The 23692-nt window shown below is 38.2% G+C and overlaps 1 protein-coding gene across 1 annotated transcript in view; it reads left to right on the plus strand.

Moving 5' to 3' along the window:
- brinp1 (bone morphogenetic protein/retinoic acid inducible neural-specific 1) overlaps positions 1-23692 on the plus strand; it is a 169522-nt gene that overhangs the window by 69463 nt on the left and 76367 nt on the right. Inside the window, exon 3 of the mRNA XM_084412818.1 lies at positions 20666-20856. Coding sequence (XP_084268944.1) covers positions 20666-20856 — 191 coding nt within the window. The remainder of the gene's footprint in view (positions 1-20665; positions 20857-23692) is intronic.

Below are 23692 nucleotides of genomic sequence, written 5' to 3' on the forward strand. Positions count from 1 at the left end.
CACCCACATTTATTATTATTATTAATTAATGAATTTATTAATTATCGATACTATTGATACCAACAACAATTGGCTGATTCCGATACCGGTCACTTTCTCTCTTACTTGAATTTTTGTAATTAAAATGGATTAGTGTTTTGATCATGTTTTAAATTAGCAAAGTTAAAAAAATGCATGCATTAAGGTATACTAGCTAGTTTATTGCTGCATCATAACATAATTTCTTCTTGCTAACAAAATAAATTTGTTGTTAACACCATGCTAACATAATTAACATGTTGCTATCGTCATGTTAGCACGATTAGCAAATTGCTTACATGAAGCTAACATGATTAGCATGTTTTTAGCAAGATGCTAATATGTCTAGCATTGTGTTAACATGTCATTAGCATGATGCTAGCATGTTTTAACGATTCACTAGATGCTGATAACATCTGTTAGCATGTTTTAGGTGATGCTAATATTAGCATGTTGCTAACACAGGTTGACATCTATATTTATATATATAACTTCACAGATGGCTTGAGCAATCATTACAACCGCAGTTAGACATGTCATTCGGCTCAAGAAAATAGTGATTTTTGTGAATGTTCAAATCAGAGCCTGACAAGTAGCTGTTCCCTGTGAAAAGCTGTCAGGTACGCTTTTATTTCCGTCCATTTCGCTCTAAATGAGAGTCACACAGGTGACGAGACGAGTCAAATGTTGGATTCCTTCAGTGTGTCATTGTGTGAATGTTAGCAGTCTCTCTGGACAGACGGACTCTGCGGGACAGAGTCGCTCTCCGTCTGCTGTCGCATATTGGCAGCGTCGACGCTGTGAACGACACATTGCTCTCACAAGAAAGTAACGGAAGGCCTGATTCTGCAGAACAAACACAGATAGAGTTTAGTGAGGTTAAAATAAACCTCATCACACATGCAGTGTGTCATATGTGCATCAAGACTGGTGCTAACAGTAGGCAAACACTTGACAAAATAGAAGTATGCTTATTAGGGACATAATTAAAACGAATATACTCACAAGCTAAAAATCCTAACTAATTATTAAAACATGATAAAAAAAAACAAGTAAAAATGTGCTAGCATCATGCTAACAAAATGTTAATGACGTTAACTGTGTTAACACAATGTTAAACATTAGAATATTGATAAAAAACTTGCAAATTATGCAGACAACATGTTAATCGTGCTAGCATGACGCAAATAATGTTAGCACCATGCAAAAACATGTCAATTGTGCTAGCATGATGCTAGAAACATGCTAATTTTGTTAGCATAATGCTAACAACATGTTTATGATGCTACCATCAGGGTAGCAACATGCTAATTGTGTTAGCATTAAACAGTGAAAATAAATTAAACTCAGTCATTTCATAAAGTTCATGAAATTATGCACTGTTAAATGGATCCAGTCCATGTTCAACAGAAATTCTTTTTTTTAAGCATGCTAGCATCACACTAACGGCATTGTAACCATGTTTGCATAACGCTAGAATCTTGCTAAAATATGCTAAATAATCGTGTTAGCATAATGCAAACAACATTAACCGTGCTGTCATGATGCTAGCGACATGCTTAAGTTAACATCATGCAAACAACATGTTAATCGTGCTAGCATGTTATTTACATTATTTGAGGGTTCATTCATGTTTGTGCAGGACGAGTTACAGTGACGTTTAAAGGCTTTCTCAAATCACCGACCTTAAAATAGTGACTCCAAGTACCACTAATAAGTACTTTCTATTCCAGATCCAAAATAACAGAGATCCAGACAAGAACATTGAGTTTCTGCAGCAAACAAACAGCTGCATTCTGGGAAAAATGGAAATAGAGTGTTGGTCCGCAGCAGTTCTGTTGGTCTCCATAGTGACCGTCATTAGGTGGGCTTGATTGCAAATGAGCTTGAACAACGTTGTAGTGTGTGCTGAAGAAATGAAATACAGTATATATGAGGACATAAGAGCTTCAAAAGGTCAGAGTTGTTCTTTACTTCAAAGTTCTGTTTTGAATGAATGGAAAACAGTTCAGAATGAAGTCAGCATGAAATAAAAATCCATTTTCTAAATGTTATAGATCGTATTGTGGACAATTCATCTGCACATACGTTTCATTTTTATAATGTTTTGACCTCATAATGTTTAATCAACAGTGGGAATGACAGACTTCTCTCTGGTGAAGTATGCAGGACTTCTCCAATTGTTTAACACGCTTAAACTCCGCCCCCATCTGCATATACTTACGAGTGCCACGCCCACATCTCTCAATCCCTTGTGAAATAGAAGTTCACTTAATTGTAGGGTTGTCACATCCAACTATTTTGTTAATTGAGTAATCGGAACATTTTTGTAGTAATAATAATAGACCTGAGTGAACAATAACCATTAAAATGGCTTAATACATATGTTTTATAACAGAGGCAATAATCATTGGTGCAAGTAATCATATGGTTTTATTGAAGAAAAAGAAAAAAATACAATACACTGGTAAAATACATAATGTAATAAACATACATACATACATATAATACAAATGTACTGGTGATTGTTGTTGTTACACTTTACAGCAGATCATATCCTTTTTTATTATTGGCAAAACAACATTTAATTAAAATTTCTACTTAATCTTTAATATCTGGCAGCTTCTTTATGATATAAATGCTTCAGCCACTGTAATTTCTTGAGCAAGAACATGTGGACATCAAAACATGCAAACTCTTTTTAAACTGTTTCAACTTTTATTTTGTAATCGTGATGAACGGTTCGCATGTTTGGAAACATATTGATGTATATTCCTGTGTTGGAGTAGATTAAGTCTTGATTTGTGTTCCCAGATGAACATTACGAGCAATCCACTGATGAGTTCGCTATGAAACACAAAGCGCGTCAGACTTTATGTGCGTTCCCAAATGTACGTTATTGGAAATTCAAACGAACAGCACATGCAGAGACTGAGTTTGTGTTGAACAACGTTTACTGTGAACTGAGCCGCTCGGAGACGCTTGAAGAAACACGTAACTTGCTTCATGAACCCCGCAGCGCATATATACTTATTTAACTGAATCTCACAAAATCTCACATTTTTAGCGTCCCCCTGTGGTGTAAATCCAGCTTTTAATGTTGTTTATATGTCTATGTGGTGTTTTTAATATGCTTTAAGATAAAGCATGTGTAAATTCATAAGTCGACACCATTGCTGAGTATTTCCTCCTTAAAACTGCAGTGAACCAAAGACAGTCTCAAACACACACTTTGAAATCGCTGGTGTTTCTGACGTCACAAACTACCTTGTAACCAATCAGATCAACGTGTGATCGTCAACCAGTGGATCTCTGAGCTGAGTGAGTGAGTGGAGGCGGGGCTCAATTGCATATTCATAGAACTGCGCATACTAAATGAGGCAAGGGTGTCGAGTTACATTCAAGATATTTTTCAAGGAAAATATGTCATTTTGGTGATCAAAGATGAGTTTTAAGGGATACAATTATTGACTAATAACTGGTAACTATGAAAAACTTTATCAGAAGTTAATCAGGAAATGCTATTTGTATCTGTCAGATGTGACACCACCCAAACATTGAATCACCCTTCCTTTGTGCCTGAGAGTTTATATGGCTTTTAAAAGGAGCCAATGTGGTTTAATTTCCATTAAGCCACAATAAAAAAAGAAACCCACATCTCTCTGCTCTTCTGTTCGCACTTTTCCAGGTTTCAGGCTGCGTATATCCAATGTGAGCGGAATGAAAATGAGGGCAGGCGGCGTAAGGAACATGCGACGGAAATGAAATGCATTGATTTTCAAAGCTACTTTCACGCCGCCTGTATATTTAAAGTCAGTGGATTGTGCAGTTTGGTTGTATTTGTGCTGGAGTGATTTATGGGTTTGGTTTGACCAGGCTGATCATTATGAAAAGCCACATTGTGCTGCTCTCCCAACTTCCACTTTAAGAGGAGCTTTTATAGGGAACGAAGAGAAGTGACGGGACCCGTGAATGAACAGAAGAAGTGCGAGACGTGAAGAGAGCGAGCGATTGAGACAGAACAGCACATCAGGGGTTTCTGTCTCTCTCTGCTGGTAATTGCTCACCAATCACAAAATGAATCAGTTCTTGATTGGAAAAAAATCATTCCTGTCATTTTAAAATGTTGTACTCTATTCTCATACAGATTTAAAAGGGTCTTTGTCTGCTCATAAGTGTTGGTTTCTTTCACTAAAACATTCATCACTTTGTTTTTCATGACTAGTTTCTGCTTTCTCTCTGACCGTTAGGATTAAGTTTTGCATGAAATGATATTCATAGTTTTAATTATTTTTCCTAAAAATCTGCATTTCATTTAGTTATTCATGATTATGAACATGGCTGTTTTTGCTACTGTAGCTTCACTGTTTCTGTATGTAAATGATCTAGGATTGGCTCACATATTTGCATGTGAAATGAATACCAACACCCCATCAAATTGCTGAATACTAAATAGGCATTGATATGTAGATATAATTAGTATAACACTGAACAAAATTAATTCGTAAAAATTCGTTTTTCAGTTCCAGGTTGAGAAAGTCACTGGAATTGTGACTGGGTTTGTGCAGTAAATGGCACGCAGGTTTGGGGAGAGGTTTAAGTAATGAAACTTACAGAATTTTTACATAGTGAATCAAAAAAGCGAGACAAAATGCCTTTTTTTATAAATAGCCCCATCAAATGAGCCTTGAAAAATGCTTTATTTTTATTGTTATGCTTTTATTGATTTTAACTCTCCGCCTGCAACAGTAGCCACACCCCAAACTCTCGCTATTGGTTGAGCTGCAAAGTGATTGACAGATCTGAGTGTACGCTTTCAATGTTTTGATGGTGCCCGAGGGTCTCAATGTTCACACTTTTGTTGGAGAAGAGAAACCCATGAATGTCATACTAAGAGTAGTCAATGAATAATAAACTGGGTTAGGATAATGTATTTTTAACATAAATCTTACATACTTTGTGAATGTCTTTATAATGCTCATTACCAAACAGTGGATATATTTTGTGATGTTTTGTCAGTGTAAATCAAATAGTTGAACAGCATTTTGGCATTTTAAATGCGTTGATCCCACAAGAGCTTTGGCAGTATGTTTATCCAACAGAAATGTTGTTCCCAGGCTCCTTTAACGGGCATTTATTTTAGAAAGCTCAGGAAAAATATCTCCCTTACGTCTCTTACAGACTGAAGGATAGTGCTGTCAGGAGCGGCCGTTCAGAGAAGCCTTTCCACATGCTGGATGATCTGCACGTTCCCTCTTCTAATGTCACCCTTTTTAGAGAAAAATGAATACCCCTGCGACACTGCTTCATGAAGCTGGCTGAGTATATACAGCATGTGTGCACTTTATCAGCGGACAGATTGTGATTAGATGCCGGCAGGAGCTCTGTGTGGCTGGTCTGTGATCTGAGGAAAGGTCAAGAGTGGCTTTTTTCCCCGAGCAAAACCTACAGAAGGCATCACAGTGTTTCTGAAAGCACGATATTATTAGTTCACTCTCCTACCGTGATTCACAGCTTCTCAAAATCCCCATCTCATTCATAATACATCATTAGCATAAAAGAACCACCAATGTGACAAATATGCTCAGAAACTGGTGAACAAGGTCTTGCCTTGATCTAATTATACATGCTTTGTTCATGCCACTGTTAGTAGAATTAACCAGCTGAATTCCCATGAAACTCCAAATTAAATTGGCCAATTAAAAATTCTCACTGGATCACTAAATAGCTGGCATAGCCAGATCTTTCTGCTATTATCAAATAGCCTATATTTTAATGGCCATATCATACATGTCATAATATAGTTGACACATTAAAATACTTCCACTACTTCATCATTTTGCTTTCTCTGTAGTCAAAATGTTATTTGTTTTAGAATATTGTTTTAATTTGTAATCAGTTTCCATTCTGTCGTTAAGTAAAATCCTAACAACAGCCAGGCAAAAGCCAAAAACCTAATGGCGTCACCTTCCAGGAAGTGACATCATTTTGGAGGGAAAATAGCTGCACAAACATCAGTAAGTATATTCAAAATATGAAATTGACTAAGAAAATTGCAAATGGGCCTTATAAGCTAACTGAGCAATAACTGTTCATTTCATCCTGTTGTGTAACGAATCAATTAGTAATAAAGTTTAACAGCTTAACATAAATATGTACACCGTGTAATTTAAATAATCCAGAAACTCAGAGTTCAAATGGTATCGCATTACAGGAATGATTCAGCCAATTATTGAGCAGAGTACTTTATGTCACAGATTTAATCTATGTCTTTCAAATAAAGAGGGTAGAAGTCTTCACAGAAACTGATTTGACCATTGGACTGGTAATCGTGGTGCATCTATGTGCTCAGCACACTCTTGGAATTTTAGCACGTCTGAATGGGTTTTTGGTTAAATGCCTGAATCACTCTCAGAATGTTTTTATATACAGTACAGTACCAGTCAAAAGTTTGGAAACACTACTATTTTTAATGCTTTTGAAAGAAGTCTCTTATGCTCATCAAGCCTGCAGTTAAAAACAAAAAACAAACAAAAAAAACAGTAATATTATGAAATATTATTACAATTTAAAATAATGGTTCTCTTTTTTAATATACTTTAAAATGTAATTTATTTTTGTGATGCAAAGCTGAATTTTCATCAGCAAGTACTCCAGTCTTTGGTGTCTTATGATCCTTCAGAAATCATTCTAATATGCTGATTTATGATCAATGTTGGAAACAGTTGTGCTGCTTAATATTTTTTTTATAACCTGAGATACTTTTTTCAGGATTATTTGATGAATAAAAAGTTTAAAAGAACTGTATTTATTTAGAATAGAAATATTTTGTAACAATATACACTACCGTTCAAAAGTTTGGGAACAATATTTTTTTTTTAAGAAATTAGTACTTTAATTCAACAAGGATGCGTTAAATTGATAAAAGGTGATGGTAACGATTTATATTGTTAGAAATGTTTTTATTTTGAATAAATGCTGTTTTTATGAATAAATGCTGTTAACGTTTTACTCATCAATGAATCCTGAAAAAAGTATTCCTAAAAAATATATTAAGCAGCACAACTGTTTCCATCATTGATAATAACTGAGTATCAAATTATCATATTAGAATGATTTCTGAAGGATCATAAGACACCAAAGACTGGAGTACTTGCTGATGAAAATTCAGCTTTGCATCACAAAAATAAATTACATTTTAAAGTATATTAAAAAAGAGAACCATTATTTTAAATTGTAATAATATTTCATAATATTACTGTTTTTTTTTTTGTTTTTTGTTTTTTTTAACTGCAGGCTTGATGAGCATAAGAGACTTCTTGCAAAAGCATTAAAAATAGTAGTGTTTCCAAACTTTTGACTGGTACTGTATATATTTTTTTTCCAGCGGATGAATGATACAAACATTGACAGCCAATCAGAATCCATCCGGTTTTAAAGTGCGAGCAAGATTTTTTCACTGAAAAGTTATTTGGGGAACCAAAAAGGTTCTTCTAAACAAAAATAAAGGTTCCAAAAGTTTTTGTTTTTGTTTTTGTTTTGTTGCATCAATGCCATAGAAGAGCCTTTCAGTGAACTTTTTTCTTAGTCTGAAGAACATTTTTCCATTATAAAGAACCTTTTGTGGAATTGAAAGATTCCAAGGATGTTAAATGTTCTTCATTGAACCATAGATGGCAACAACAACAAAAAACTTTATTTTTAAGTGTGAATGTCATTCGCTGCTAAAATCCTATTTTGGATTTTTGGATTTTTTTTTTTTTTTTTTTTTTTTTGAGTGTACCGATGTTTGCCAAAGTAACAGAGGAACGCGTGTAAACGCCAAAATGAAATGGTATTTGTAATAAATTTTACATTTACAATAATATCATGTACTTCTAAGTGAGATAGGACATTCAACATGAAAAAATTAATTGGATTGTAAAAAGTGTCTCTCCATGATATCTATGTGCCGTCTTTGGGTAATAAAATGCAACTAGATTTGTAACAAAGCATCAGAAGCGATCATTAGGCGAAGCAGTGCCTGGTGGGATTTGTCCTCTACTCAGATGAGCGATTGTCTTTGATTATGCTGCTGTCTGAACGCTGTGATGGGGAAAACAGACGGGGTCCTGCTATAAATGCTCAGAGCTGGATTCTACTGTTCCCTCAGACGAGCGCACAGGGGAATTAACTTGTGACAGGACGCCTCAAATTCAATGTGATTTGTGCAGGATATATTTACACAGAGACAAACAAACACGTGTTGTGTTTTTTGGTGTGTGGACTGAAGTATTGTAGAAGACAAGGATTTTCTGTGATGCAATGTTTTGTCATGTCCCTGAGGTACAAACTGATACATGCCGAGGACACATATATATGTTGGAAGATTGTTCAGTGGTCACACAAATCAGTTTTTGTCCTACTTTTACTTTTTTGAATCACTATTACTGTTGCTACAGTAGCCACGCCCCAAACTCTCTGCCTGTTACAGTAGCCACGCCCCAAACTCTCAGCCTGCTACAGTAGCCACTCCCCAAACTCTCAGCCTGTTACAGTAGCCACTCCAAAATATCTCAGCCTGCTACAGTAGCCAAGCCCCAAACTCTCAGCCTGCAGTAGCCACTCCCCAAACTCTTAGCCTTTCTACAGTAGCCACTCCCAAATATCTCAGCCTGCTACAGTAGCCACTCCCCAAACTCTCAGTCTGCTACAGTAGCCACTCCCCTAACTCTGTCTGCTACAGTAGCCACGCCCCAAACTCTCAGCCTGCTACAGTAGCCACTCCCCAATATCTCAGCCTGTTACAGTAGCCAAGCCCCAAACTCTCAGTCTGCTACAGTAGCCACGCCCCCAAACTCTCAGTCTGCTACAGTAGCCACTCCCCAAACTCTCAGTCTGCTACAGTAGCCACTCCCCAAACTCTCAGCCTGCTACAGTAGCCACTCCCCAATATCTCAGCCTGCTACAGTAGCCAAGCCCCAAACTCTCAGTCTGCTACAGTAGCCACGCCCCAAACTCTCAGTCTGCTACAGTAGCCAAGCCCCAAACTCTCAGCCTGCTACAGTAGCCAAGCCCCAAACTCTCAGCCTGCTACAGTAGCCACGCCCCAAACTCTCAGTCTGCTACAGTAGCCACGCCCCAAACTCTCAGTCTGCTACAGTAGCCAAGCCCCAAACTCTCAGCCTGCTACAGTAGCCACTCCCCAAACTCTCAGTCTGCTACAGTAGCCACTCCCCTAACTCTGTCTGCTACAGTAGCCACGCCCCAAACTCTCAGTCTGCTACAGTAGCCACTCCCCAATATCTCAGCCTGCTACAGTAGCCAAGCCCCAAACTCTCAGTCTGCTACAGTAGCCACGCCCCAAACTCTCAGTCTGCTACAGTAGCCAAGCCCCAAACTCTCAGCCTGCTACAGTAGCCACTCCCCAAACTCTCAGTCTGCTACAGTAGCCACTCCCCTAACTCTGTCTGCTACAGTAGCCACGCCCCAAACTCTCAGCCTGCTACAGTAGCCACTCCCCAATATCTCAGCCTGCTACAGTAGCCAAGCCCCAAACTCTCAGTCTGCTACAGTAGCCAAGCCCCAAACTCTCAGCCTGCTACAGTAGCCACGCCCCAAACTCTCAGCCTGCTACAGTAGCCACTCCCCAATATCTCAGCCTGCTACAGTAGCCAAGCCCCAAACTCTCAGTCTGCTACAGTAGCCACGCCCCAAACTCTCAGCCTGCTACAGTAGCCACTCCCCAATATCTCAGCCTGCTACAGTAGCCAAGCCCCAAACTCTCAGCCTGCTACAGTAGCCACGCCCCAAACTCTCAGTCTGCTACAGTAGCCACGCATCAAAATCTCAGCCTGCTACAGTAGCCACTCCCCAATATCTCAGCCTGCTACAGTAGCCAAGCCCCAAACTCTCAGTCTGTTACAGTAACCACGCCCCAAACTCTCCACCTGCTACAGTAGCCACTCCCCAATATCTCAGCCTGCTACAGTAGCCACGCCCCAATATCTCAGCCTGCTACAGTAGCCACTCCCCAATATCTCAGCCTGCTACAGTAGCCACTCCCCAAACTCTTAGCCTTTCTACAGTAGCCACTCCCAAATATCTCAGCCTGCTACAGTAGCCACTCCCCAAACTCTCAGTCTGCTACAGTAGCCACGCCCCAAACTCTCAGCCTGCTACAGTAGCCACGCCCCAATTTCTCAGCCTGCTACAGTAGCCACGCCCCAAACTCTCCACCTGCTACAGTAGTCACGCCCCAAACTCTCAGCCTGCTACAGTAGACACGCCCCAAACTCTCAGCCTGTTACAGTAGACACGCCCCCAAACTCTCAGCCTGTTACAGTAGCCCCACCCTGTTACAGTAGCCACGCCCCAAACTCTCAGCCTGTTACAGTAGCCCCACCCTGTTACAGTAGCCACACCCCAAACTCTCAGCCTGTTGCAGTAGCCCCACCCTGTTACAGTAGCCACGCCCCAAACTCTCAGCCTGCTACAAACAACTCAAATTATAAGGATTGGAAGCCCTGAAGAACTATCTGCTCTTAAAACTTCTGGAATCCTGCAATCTGATTTACAGAAACTATGAGTCTCTGGCTTATAAATATATTTGTTGTGGACAATGATGGACCTTAGTGTCGGAAAGGCCCTAATACCACTGCAATGGGCTTTGACTTGGAAAACTCCACTCACACTGTATTCAGAAAAAGTACAGATCTATTTTCCAAGGCGTTTCCTGCATTAGGCGACGAGTTATTTAAGTGATGTCTCAACTGATTAACGCTATTAACCAACTCTCCAAACACAGGTTTCCTCAGTGTTGAGTGACTAACACACAGCGGCTCTTTCTAATGGTTTTGTGGCATGATAATCACTCCTGTCCTGTGCGCTCCGCCGCTGGTGGCGTGGGCTATTTGTTATCGCAGGAGTTCCTCAGAGAGGTCATTAAATCTGCCGTTGAGCTGAGAAATAATGCAGTGAATCATATCGCAACTTCCATCCAACAGCTTTTGCTAATCGGAGCTTATGGGCCTAAATACATATGGCTCTCACATATGGCTCCTCAATAATGGCCAAAGATGAGAGGAGATATTATCATAGTTATACTGATGTGTGGTTGAGATTTCACTCTTGGGGCCCTATCTTGCACCCAGCGCACTTGACTTTGTACACGACGCATGTATCATTCCTATTTTGCACCCGACGCACAGCGAACTTTTCCCTCCACAGACGCACGTCGGTAAATTAGGGAATGAACTTGCGCTCCCGGGGGCGGTTCAGCGAAAAGAGGAGGCGTGTTCCGGCGCAAACGTTCCCTGGTGCTATTTTGCAGTTTCAGAAAACAATTCCGCCACAGACCAGGAGAAACCTCGTCTAAAGTCAGTGGCGCGTTGCGCATGTTATTCAGATGCTATTTTAAGAGTGCATGCTTGGCCATAATGTAGCGAGTGCACAACGCGCATACACTTTGCTTCTCTCATCTACACAGAAGCAGCAGTTTTCATTTTTGCAAATCATACATAATTACAAGGAAAAATATTACCACACGAGGGAAATCATTGTTGTGTCCATGAAGATGTGAAAAAATAGGCATAAATCTAGCTTACACATTTACCCAAATTATCATACGCCTGTTTAACCGAAGCTAATCTGGGTGTGTTTCTCCATCCCCAATGTCACTTCTCTGTGTTTTACGGCCCTGACGAGAACTCCGGTCTCCTCTGCTGTGAATCGCTCCTGGCGTATGTCTGGCAAATCCGCCGTTATAATAGCAATCCGCCATGGAACAAGCACGCCTGCTTTTAAAGGGAATGTGAGATGACGCTCTGATTGGTTTATTTCACGTTACACCCAAACCACACCTATGAGTAATGAAGCTACTTCAGACCAACCCATTTTAGATTTGTGTCGGGTGCAAGAGTCATTTATCCCGCCGGTATAATAGCAACAGCGCCCGAGACCCGCCCACAAAGTTACATGCAAAATCGCATGCGATATGTCTCAGCTTGTCAGTTAACTACGGCCCTGTGTTGTAAATGCTGCTCCATCTGAAAGCAGGTGATGGCGATTTACTACTAATCAAGGAACCGGCTTTACTGACGAGATGCACCTAACAATGTCATGCGATATATCGCCCAGCCCTACGATAAATAATGGATTATTTCCTTCAGCTGAGACGCTTCAGATGTGAACTGTTAGCCATGATGTTTTTGAATTGCTTGAAATCACTTCAAAAAGGAAAATACAGTGAAGTGCAACATTTAACATTGTAATCAGGCTCTCAAAAATGATATAAAAATTAGAATTTAGATTTATCGGCCAATATATCGGTTATCGGCTTTCAAATATAAAGAATTATCGGTTATCGGCCAAAATGTTCATATCGGTTTATCCCTAGTCTGAGTGTTAGTTGTGAAGGAAAATGTGATTAGTGATGCTCTTTTAATGACAGCTAATCAGATTATAGCACTAATTGGTCGTAATTTTTAATGACGGTAAAATAAACAGATTTTCCCAGCTTAGTTCTAAAAAATGTTTTGCCAACATTCCCATTAAGTTATGTCATTTTTTTTTTTACGTTTTCTGAATGTTCAAAACGTCCAGTTTTTAAAATGTTTTAAAAACTTTTTTTCTTGGTTATATGAAGGTTAAGGAAACATTCCATTTGATCATTCTTCAAACATTATGGGAACGTTACTTTTGAACGTTCTCTGAATGTTCTGAAACTAGTAATACCATAAAAAATAAAAAAAATAAAACATTTGAGAAAAAAGTTCTTTGAACAATGTTTTTTTTTTCTAACATTTTGAGAACATTACGAAATACCAGAAAACTTTAAACAAACATTCTATTAAATTCACTGGAAGAATGTTTGTTCGTAACTTTGAGAAAACATAAGAATGTTCCCGGTTCGCTGGGATGGTGTGTTTGAATATTTCACAGAGATATACTTTAGCACAATGCCAAGCACGTACGCATCACAAAGACACACACAGGAAGTCCACGAGCCTCTCAGAGTAAGAAGATTTATTACCTTAAAGTTTCTCTTGAACAGAACGCACCAGTGATCCGGGCTCTGGCAGTAGATGACTTTACTGTTGCAGTCTGTGAATTTGGACACAGTCCAGAGACGAGCGAGGGAGAGAAAGCGCTCTGACCCTAATAGCCTGCAGAACAACCGCAGGAGAACGGAGGAACGCTGAAGCTATGCAGCTGGAGATTGAAACGTGTTGATCGGCTTGAGGAGAATTGGAGCTAAGTAATAGGTCAATTTGAGGGCCCACGGAGCCTTTCACAGCGAATTCACTGGAACGCAGGAGGAGTGGAAGGGAAAACCGGCAGAATATCTAGAGCTTGTCTTGTCTTTCCATTGTCATCGCTGGTTCTTGCTTTTTTTTTTTTTTAAATGAAAGTGTGAAAAATAACACATTACAGTTATATTGCCAACCAACAGAGAACATATGCTGGTGTGGTCCGTCCAAACTAGAAAATCGACCTTGATAATATTACATCAAAATACTCAGAAGAAAGAATTCAGGCATTTACGAAACCCTCAGTAGTTTAGTGAAGATATCAGATAATACCATGGTATTTTGATGTATTTACACTCATGTTCTAAGGTACTTTGAGAAAAGCATGTAATGCCAACATACATAGTAGTACTAAAGTGAAGCCTATGGGTCAGTTATCAACAATATTCTTAAGAGATTGTGTTTTATTTAATTTTATTTTTTTTTATGATAAAAAGTAGTGATGTGCTAAAAACTAAATCATAATAGACAATTCTGGACAAACTGGTCTGAAAAAAAATATCTAGGAACGGATAATAGTTAACTATAGCTATACTCTATTCCTAGATATAAAATGTCAGTGCTTCCCTAAGGAACAGTTCAATTATTTTGTTCCCTTTGGACATTTTAATACCATCTTACTTCATATTCCTTTATGGCAAGTCAAGAAATATAGTCATATATATATATATATATATATATATATATAACTATACTCTATTCCTAGATATTTTTTTCAGACCAGTTTGTCCAGAATTGTCCATTATGATTGAGTTTTTAGCACATCACTACTTTTTATCATAAAAAAAACAAAAAAAAAAACAAACAAACACACAATATTGTTTTATAACTGACCCATAGGCTTCAATTTAGTACCACTATATATATATATATATATCTATCTCAATAATTGGTGTTGTTATATTTTGACTCCAACAATTTTTAAAATGGCAGCTGTGTAGAAAACTATTAAATTATGCATGTCAGTGTTAATTCATGCAACTTTTCCCTCTGTGTTGAAGTTTCTGTTTAATATTTCTGTTACAATTCATGAATCTATTTAGAGTCTTCAGCCTTTTCCCCCTTTCGATTATTTCCAATATCTGAAAATGGCAATATATTCGTTTATGGCTATTTTTTTTTAGCTTTATAACTGTTTTATAACTCAATTTATGATGTTAATAAAGCAATAAGCCACTCAAGCCACTGTGTGTTATAAGATCAAACTGTCAAAAAAGTATTACTTATAAATATCAGTAATCAGAATCAATGATTCTTTCATCAAGTAATACAGTTGTTTGTTTGTTCTTTCATCCAAAAGTGGAAATGTATGTCATTTTTGGCCAAAAATGTCAGTGCTTCCCTAAGAAACAGTTCAATTATTTTGTTTCCTTTGGGCATTTTAATACCATCTTACTTCATATTCCTTTATGGCAAGTCAAGAAATATAGTCAATTTGATAACTTTTTATAACTCAAGCAATAAGTAAATAAGGCAAGGCTGTGTGTTATATGATAAAATGCTCTATATTAATATTAGTAATCAGAATTCACTATTTTTTCATCAAGTATTGCTCCATTGGCCAAACTCTGCGCCTGTCTCCGGTTGCCCAGAACTTGAGGATTAACACGCAGGTGTTCGTTTACCTTCAGATGCGGCTCATTCTATCAGACTTTGGAGTTGTGTGTGTGTTTATGAGTCCGTGACGTGGACGGACTGGGAGCTGAAGAAGTCTAGTCTGGTCCGTGTGCAGAACTCATCAGTATTCCAGTCTCTCGTTCTGTTCTCATCTTCATTCTTCACTCTCCCTCCTTCTGTCGCTTCTGTACATCCCATTCCTCAGCTGCCTCGTCTCATTTTCTTCCCATCTACTCAAGCATCCGAACACGTGTGTGCCTCCGACACACCTTATATCCTCCTCCTGAGTGATTTCATGTGGAGTCTTAATACGCCTCATTATCTGCACTACTTTACCTTGAGATTTGTTGATGCAAAAGCAGACACAATGCAATTTGCATATATTTGTTCCCGTTCCCTTGAAGAGCAGTAATTACCGAGCTCTTAGAATGATTTCCAAAGGCGTAGCGCTTCGACTTCCATCGAGGAGCGAAAACCTCAGCTGTAACTGAATTATCAGCATGTTTTGCCTAGATATATTTATTCTCAAGACGAACCTGCTGATCTCAGTTTGTGAAGTGTCTGAATAAGAGGGTGTCACTCCAGAATTGTTCTGGCACCGGCGGCTCAGCGAGGGTCGGCTTCACGCAGGTAGACTTAATTGTACGCGCTTGCCCAGAGCTCCCAGACGCCTGGTGATATTTTTATTACAGTACCGACCCCAAAGCCCTCCAAACCACCAACGTTTGTAGAACACAATCAGTTCTGCTCAATTCACAATTTGTCTTGCTGAACGTTTCCAGACGAGGAGCAGCTGTGGACCAGAAGTGCCCGAACTTTACAGTCCTCAACAGGCCATTCAAGACTTCAGCAAATAAAGTGTTATTTGAAATGTTTTGTTAATCCCAAAAAAAGCACACTCGGCATCGAAATCAACAGCATATATTCACATAAAACATCAGAAAAGAGACTGATTGAGGCTGTTTCATGTACAGAAATCTACAGAATCTAGATTATGATCAATAAAACTCTCTGAAACTGTAGTGATGTTACGCAACACCATTACTACACACTTGAAGTGTAAACTGTTGATTGACATTGGAGGGATCTAGTTTTTGTTGGATTTTGACATGCATGCTTCCAGTGTGTGTATGTACGGAATAATTGACTTCAGAAAAATGATGCATATTAGAAAAAAATAATGTTTGCTCCACTTGCGTCGTGACTGCATTACCATCTCAGGTGTGCATTTTTAATTTTTTCCCCTAATACTAGGGTTACCACACCTCAAGACATTGAGCACATTTCCATGCACACTAATACGCTGATAACTCACAAAAAGCCTGGAGTCAATTATTTCCCTTATACTATCAAGACACTGAGCAAGTTTACATACACACTAATACACTGATGACCTATTGGTTTACATGCAATCCAAAAACCTGGCAATGCAGTAAAACTGCAGTTTACATGCCGGGGAAAATCGGGGTAAGGAGCAAAAATCTAGGTAGAAACTTTCTATCAGTTTATACCTTAACTTTACTGGAAAACGGGTTAACCCGTATCATCCAAGACTCAGTTGCTGATCTCAGAGCTAGTAACGGAGGCTTGACCCACTGGTATGCAGACTAATGCAGTTATTCCAGAGAAAGAAAGAGTGATTGATTAAGTGTGTGAGTCTGTATGTCTCTCCGTGTTCAGCGTCTACTAATAGCAAAGCTGTAAGTTTAACTGCTTCAAAAACAACTACGTTACTGACTTGCTACTGAGAAATATCGTGTAGCCTTTCAGTTGTGAAACTATTTTGTTGCTAAAGTCGCGGAGCAGCACTGACAGAAAGTTGCTGTGCACATGTATGTTTCGGTGTGTGTATGGGAGAGAGAGCGGGAGAAACAGAGCGTGCTTAACATAGGTGATAAAACGTAATTTCATGGGAAAAACATGGAAATATTTGTTCCCCCAGGTTTTATTCTATTGTTTGTTATATGTATTTGCTTGGTCAGTGTCTTTGTAGGTTTTGGTTCTTTTGCTGTTGTCGGCTGCAAGGACCTTTGAACTGAAATCATTTGGCGAAGTAACATGGACACGTAATGCGGTCAAAACCTGCCTGGAACTACTTTAGCCGTGCGTTTCCCTCAGAATAATTGCACACCTTAGAACGTTCGTCAACCAATCAGAATCAAGCATTCATCAGCCTTGTAGTATTAATATATATAACAGTAAACATTCTGAATTGTTAAAAAAAAGATATCTCTAATCTTGTAAATACAATTATTTGTATTTTTATTTATTCATTTTGAAATGCACAACCAATTACTGTAAACAATCAAACCAAGTGTGAACACACTGTCAGTCAGAGGATTGCTGCTTTGGATTTCAAGGGTTTTGTTATTTCAAAACCTAAAAAGCACAATATTATTGCTGTATTTTTTACAAGAAAACACTATTTCAGTCTTTCTACCTCAAAATCCATAGAATCACTTGCCATTTATTTGTAATTATAAGCGAAATATACAAGTGAACAGTGTAAAGCCTACACCATTTTTTTCAGTCGATGTAATCAAATTTGCAAAGTACTGTAACACTTTTAGTTTTACTCCATTAATTCCGTGTCCCAGACTTGGGAAAAACGGTGCCGTGGACTTGGAATACCAATTAATATGTCCAGGGTTTCTGGATTTGGAAAGTGCATGCACACTAGCAGATAAGCCCTGGTAACTGTGTTAATTGACTGTTTTATTTAGAAGCGTTGGAAAGGCGGATCAATATCTGTACAGGTTCAGTCTATTAAGCATGTTCTCTGCCTTCTTATCACACACCTTGTGAGGTCGGTGAAGTCGCCAGGTTTCAGGCTGTTGTTCGAACAAGAAGTCACTGGGATTCTGACGTGGAGTCGATGTACCGGCGCTTTTTTCACAGTAGTTTCTGTCCGTTCTGCAGCAAACTGAAGAAACAATCAGGATTTTGCATCATTCCCAATGAGTCATTTCTGACATTTGGAGAGCACTGTCACACTAGCGCTCTTCGTAAAGACACCCGTTTGCTTGCTTGATGTCAAAGCAGTCGAGTTGCACCCAAAAGCAAAGAAACCACTGATTCTACACCAGAACTGCAGGAGTAAACAACTATTGATGACTTCGAATTTGTGCACAATCATTTATAATAACTTAATTTTAAGAATAATAACTTCTGTTATCAGCTTGTCTCTGAATAAATCATCTTCAGAAACCTCAGTCTTCGCATCTCTTGCGATGCAAGTGTCGTTCTGAGCAAGTGAAGTTTTAGTGGCAAATCAAGAGGAAAAATCCTCCAGTAACAGTGAGATTAGCGTGTATTCCTCTTAAGTTGTTACTGTGCTAAACAGCTGCTACCAGAGCTCACGGTGATGTTGTAAATGTGGTTCAGACTCAGTGTGAAAAGAGAGCTGTGGGACAGCAGGTGAAATCCTACGATCACTGTCGGCGGCGTCTCTCAATTAAACGATCAAACAATACATAATCAGTGGATTGCTGTTCTGCATTTCAACAGTGTTGTTATTTAGTATAAAGCACAGAGATGATTCACTGTTTATAACACTGTTCTTCCAGTCAAGAATATCTGTCTGTTTGTCCATCCATCCATCCATCCATCCATCCATCCATCCATCCATCCATCCATCCATCCATCCATCCATCCATCCATCCATCCATCCATCCATCCATCCATCCAGTCAGTCAGTCAGTCAGTCTGACTGACTGCATGGACTTAAAACTCTTAACTATGTATATATATATATATATATATATATATATATATATATATATATATATATATATATATATATATATAATTGCAAACACTTTCCTGTTGGTCCGCATGTAAAGCTTGATGCTTTGGCTTGTTTTGGAACTTGTTTTTACAATTTTGAACAAATTGTGTCTGTGCTTTAAGTTACTCGGTATTAAGAGTTTGTTTATTGAGCTGTTGTATAAAAGCAAGCTCAAACACACACCCGGGGTGTTGATCTGAACATGAGCATGACTGCCACATGTAATCCTGAGTCACACTCGTTTATTTGATGTAACTTAAATCCATAATTAATAAAGTGCCTTCATTTCTATCTTGCATTTAGCAATCTAAAACACAACAGCACATTATGATCTGAATCTATCTGTGAATGATCTCGTCTACATCTGTGAGTGATCTGTGAATGATCTCGTCTACATCTGTGAGTGATCGAAAGGTCCAGTTAGTTTGCAGAAGTTCAGCAGTGACGGCTTCTGCTCCTCTGGCACTTTTACTCACGTTAACCTGCTCAAGACTTCAGACTTTAGACAGGTGCTGAATGGACGTTTCCAGTGTCCAACTCCCAACTCAGCATTTATGAAAATAGATGCTTCTTTAAAGTACTGTTGAGCCTCAACTGAATTGAAATGCATTTTCTTCAGATTATTAGTCAGTGAATGCATTTCATGTCTCGAGGAATTTCAATTTTCACTTCATTACAGGAACTAGACGCTCGTGATCCGCTGCCAAATGAGATGCTAATCGAACCAATTGTGAGATTAGCGAGACCGAAATCTGTCCAATGGCAAATCAGGACTGACGCTCATCGCTTCATCACGACTGAATCACGACCGCTGGCAGTGTTGATTAGATCACTTCGTGGAAGCCTTGATTTGGATTCAATAACAATATGTTTTTGCTTTTGTTTTCCCCTCTATCACACTGGACAGAAGTGATTGCCACATGATTGTTGGTTCTGGTGGAGGTTTTGCGATTGCCAATGCATTCGAAATTGTGTTTTGCAAAAAAAGTGCCAGACAAAATCCAATTCTGATGTCCCAAAATACACTTTTTGTCGTCCTGGTAGATTATGTGCTGCACATTGCGACAAAACTGAATCCCATTAAAGGATATAGTTCAGCCAAAAGTGAAAAGTTTACTTCAGATATGCATTTGTTAAGGTTTCTTAACATTAGTTAATGCATTAGCAACACATTTCTAACAGGATTTTTTTAATTGTCAGTGTTAGTTTTTAAAAAAAGGTCTTCATATATAATGCATTCTAATGTTGTTTAATGCATTATAAACTTTTTAATGCATTCATTATTCCTTTGAATTCACCTTATAATGCATTATATGAATTCATGAATAATTGTAACATTATGATACATTATAATATTCATCTATTCAGTTACAGCTTTATAAAGTATAATGCATTAAGCCACATGACAAACAACCAGTTTCAGATGTTAGAAGGAATCTGCAAATATTATAATGCATTTTAACTTTGCTTGCAATTATTATTATTTTTTTAAATATATAATGCACATTATGAATACCTTATATAATGCAGTATACATACAGGCTTTAAGTGTTACCAATATTTCTATAGATAATGTATTGAGGTGATCATGCACAAACATCAATTAGATTAAAAACTAATGTAAAATAAAATGTGATGTCAGTAAATTAATAATATTGTGTCAATGTTCCGTTCGATAATGTTCCTAATGAAAAGTGCCGGAGCAGCCTCTGTTGCTATGGTAACTTCTTCAGAAAGCAATCTCTGTATGCAAGTGTGTGTTTACCGACAGTACAGGTCTATATGCCATGACTGCTTTTTTTAATCTAACATTTGTGGATATTGTAATGTTTGAAAATGCATGTGCATATAAGCTGCCACCAGTCTGAATCCTCTCTCGCTTCCCTCCGCTGGAGCACCGAGTCGAGTCTGTTGTTTTCCCATGCAGATCCTCATGTTTTGCTCTGTTCTGCAGGGAGTTTGCACGCTGGAAGGTGAGGAACACAGCCATCGAGAGGCGGGATCTGATCCGCAATCCTCTGCCCTTGATGCCGGATTTCCAGCGCAGCATGCGGATGCTCGGACGACGGCCGTCCACGCAACAGTTCATCGACACCATCATCAAGAAGTACGGCACGCACATCTTGATCTCGGCCACACTGGGAGGTGAGCGCTCAGATAATCACAATCTATGACTCGATTGGTTGACACTAGATTTGGCCGATCTCATGAACCGATCGCAGTTGACCGTTCCCAAAGACCCCTCATGATTTCAGAGATATTTTGAATAATGTTCATGCTGCTCTTTTCCATACGATGATACTTTTGCCAAAACAGACCACTTATGGCTTGTGTTTTGTGTGTTAAGTCAGGAATAAATCCTAATTTGGCAACACTTTACAGTAAGGTTGCAGCAGTTAACATGAACTAACAATGACAAATACTTCAAAAGCATGTATTGACCTTAGTTAAAGTTAATTTCAACATTTACTAATGCATTATTAAAATCAAAAGTTGTATCTGTTAATAGTATTCAATAGACCTGAGATGGACGTGAACAAACAATGAAGAGTTGTATTTTTATTAAGAAACATTGTTATGCATTAAATAAGCAATACATTTGATAATTGACCGTTCGCAAAGACCCGTTCTTGTTACTTATTCTAAGTAATTATAAATATTTGTATGCTTTGTGGCGTAAAACACTTGATAAAACATTTGATACAAAGTCTGCCTTGGTTCCAAACGCCATAACTTTTGATTGCTTTGAGATATCAACACAAAATGTGGCCCACATGCAGTGTGTGACATGATTATTGTAAGAAGGATCCACTGGAGGCAAGCCTTGAGAACCCAAGTGCAGCTATTGACAAAACAATCCAAAAGCATGAAACAAGACAAAAAGCTATGAACAAAAACTCGCACAACAGTGGTTACAGGAATTAATACTAGACAAAGACACATGACAGACATGAGAGCTTAAACACACAGTCTAAAGACAAGACAAGGGACACCTGTGAACTATGATCAGACAATTAACCAATGACAAGACACATGGCAGGATCACATGACAAACATGAAGCATGACAATACACAGAAACATGACAAGAACAATCCCCCAAAATCGTGACAATTATGAACATGCGCTAACTTGATTTTATTACCTGTTATATACACTTTTTAATAGTCATCATGTCAAGCATGAATAATAACACAATAAATCAACAAATTGCATCACTTTTTTTCTGGGGTTTTCTCAGTAAAATCGCAGCTGTAAGAACCGCCAAACATGAACAAAATCATTTCCTTCAAAATTTGTTTTTTTTCAAAAGTTTTCTATTAAATGAGACCATGTACTTCATTGTACCTTGTAGAGTTATAAGCCATTCATTTAAAATATGCCACTTGAAATCATGTGAAATGCCTTCATGGTGTAAGAGGTTAATAGTGATGGTCAACAGAGAGCTTACAGGTACATATCATAAATACTGTATACGTATAAATGATATACATTTATAGACCGCTTGAATGATCGGGATCGGGATCGGCTGCAAAAATCCCGATTGAAGCATCCCTGTAACTGAAATATATGCAAATCCATTAAATGATGTTAATATCCATGAAATGCAATTGCATTACATTTCATGCAATCTGACCATTGACGCATGTGTCTAATTTGGGTGCACATTTTAAACACATTCACCAAAATACACAGTCTTTTTGCTTTGAAGTCGCCTTGAAAGTGAAGTCGCACTCCTCTATTGTGTCGTATATCCGAGTGAAACGCTTCTGGAAGAAGAACAAATGTGGGCGGGGCTTGATCGGATGGTTGTTGTGATTTGCGATTGGCTGATCTCATGCGAGTGACAGGTTATAGCCCCGCCCTCGTCATCGGAGAAGAGAAGACATGATGAAGAGGAAGGGGAAAATAAGAACGGTCCATTTTGATTTCTTGGCGATTTGAAAAGTTACGCTGAAGTAAATGCGTGAGACCCGTTTGTGTGGATTTGCAGAACGGATCATTCTGTTGATGAAATCTGTGTGTAATGCCGATTCATAATCAGATCTCGCATGTTTGTGCGCAGCTGAATTGAGCACGATACCCTCTTTGTCCTTTAAGGGGTCGGTTTCATATAGATTCGCAGCTGTCAAGTGTAATTGCTCTGATATGCTGTCGTTCGGCTTTCATGGACAGTTTGTATTCAGAGGTTGGAATATTATAGCAGTTCTGGCTTAGCGGTTATTAAACGCGATGCTCTAATTATGGCAGAGGGAAATATGAGAGGAATATGAATATGATGCTGGGTTGTAAGAACAGTATAAAACCAAATGCAGTGCAGACTTTTCTTTTATTGTCTTCATCTCTCATATAGTTTAGTTTTATTTTAGTATCATTGATATGCTATTATAGTTTTTGATAATATTTTGAGTTAGATTCAAAGTTGTTATGTTCTGTTTTCCCTTTAATTTTAGTTAAATTATTAGTATTGTGTGTGTGTGTGTGTGTGTGTGTGTGTGTGTTTGTAATTTTTATTAGTTTATTTTAAAACATTTCTATATAGTTCTATGAGTTTTAGTATTTTTAGCTTATTTTAGTACCGTTTTTATCAGTATTTGATTTATTTTTACACTTTTAATGGCCATTAATGGACTTTTATTTTGCACTTTTTAATTTAAAAAAATCATTATCACAATTAGGTTACTTTTTATAGAAAAAAAAAAAAAAAATATATATATATATATATATATATATATATATATATATATATATATATATATATATATATATATATATATTGTGCTTGGAGCAAAGTGCAATAATGTCAACACATAAATCGTGTGGTTTGATGCAATGATACTTGCTCGGTAAATCCCTTTTCCCACTGACCTTTAACCCCATATCACTCTGTTAATGGAGACCCTTTGGGCTTTTATGTGCTGCTTTTCCCAGAAGGACCAGTACAGCTTCATTGATGATTTCTCCGCTTCCCATCATGATCAT

Source organism: Rutilus rutilus (genome assembly GCF_951802725.1).
Source record: "Rutilus rutilus genome assembly, chromosome: 7".
NCBI lineage: Eukaryota > Metazoa > Chordata > Actinopteri > Cypriniformes > Leuciscidae > Rutilus > Rutilus rutilus.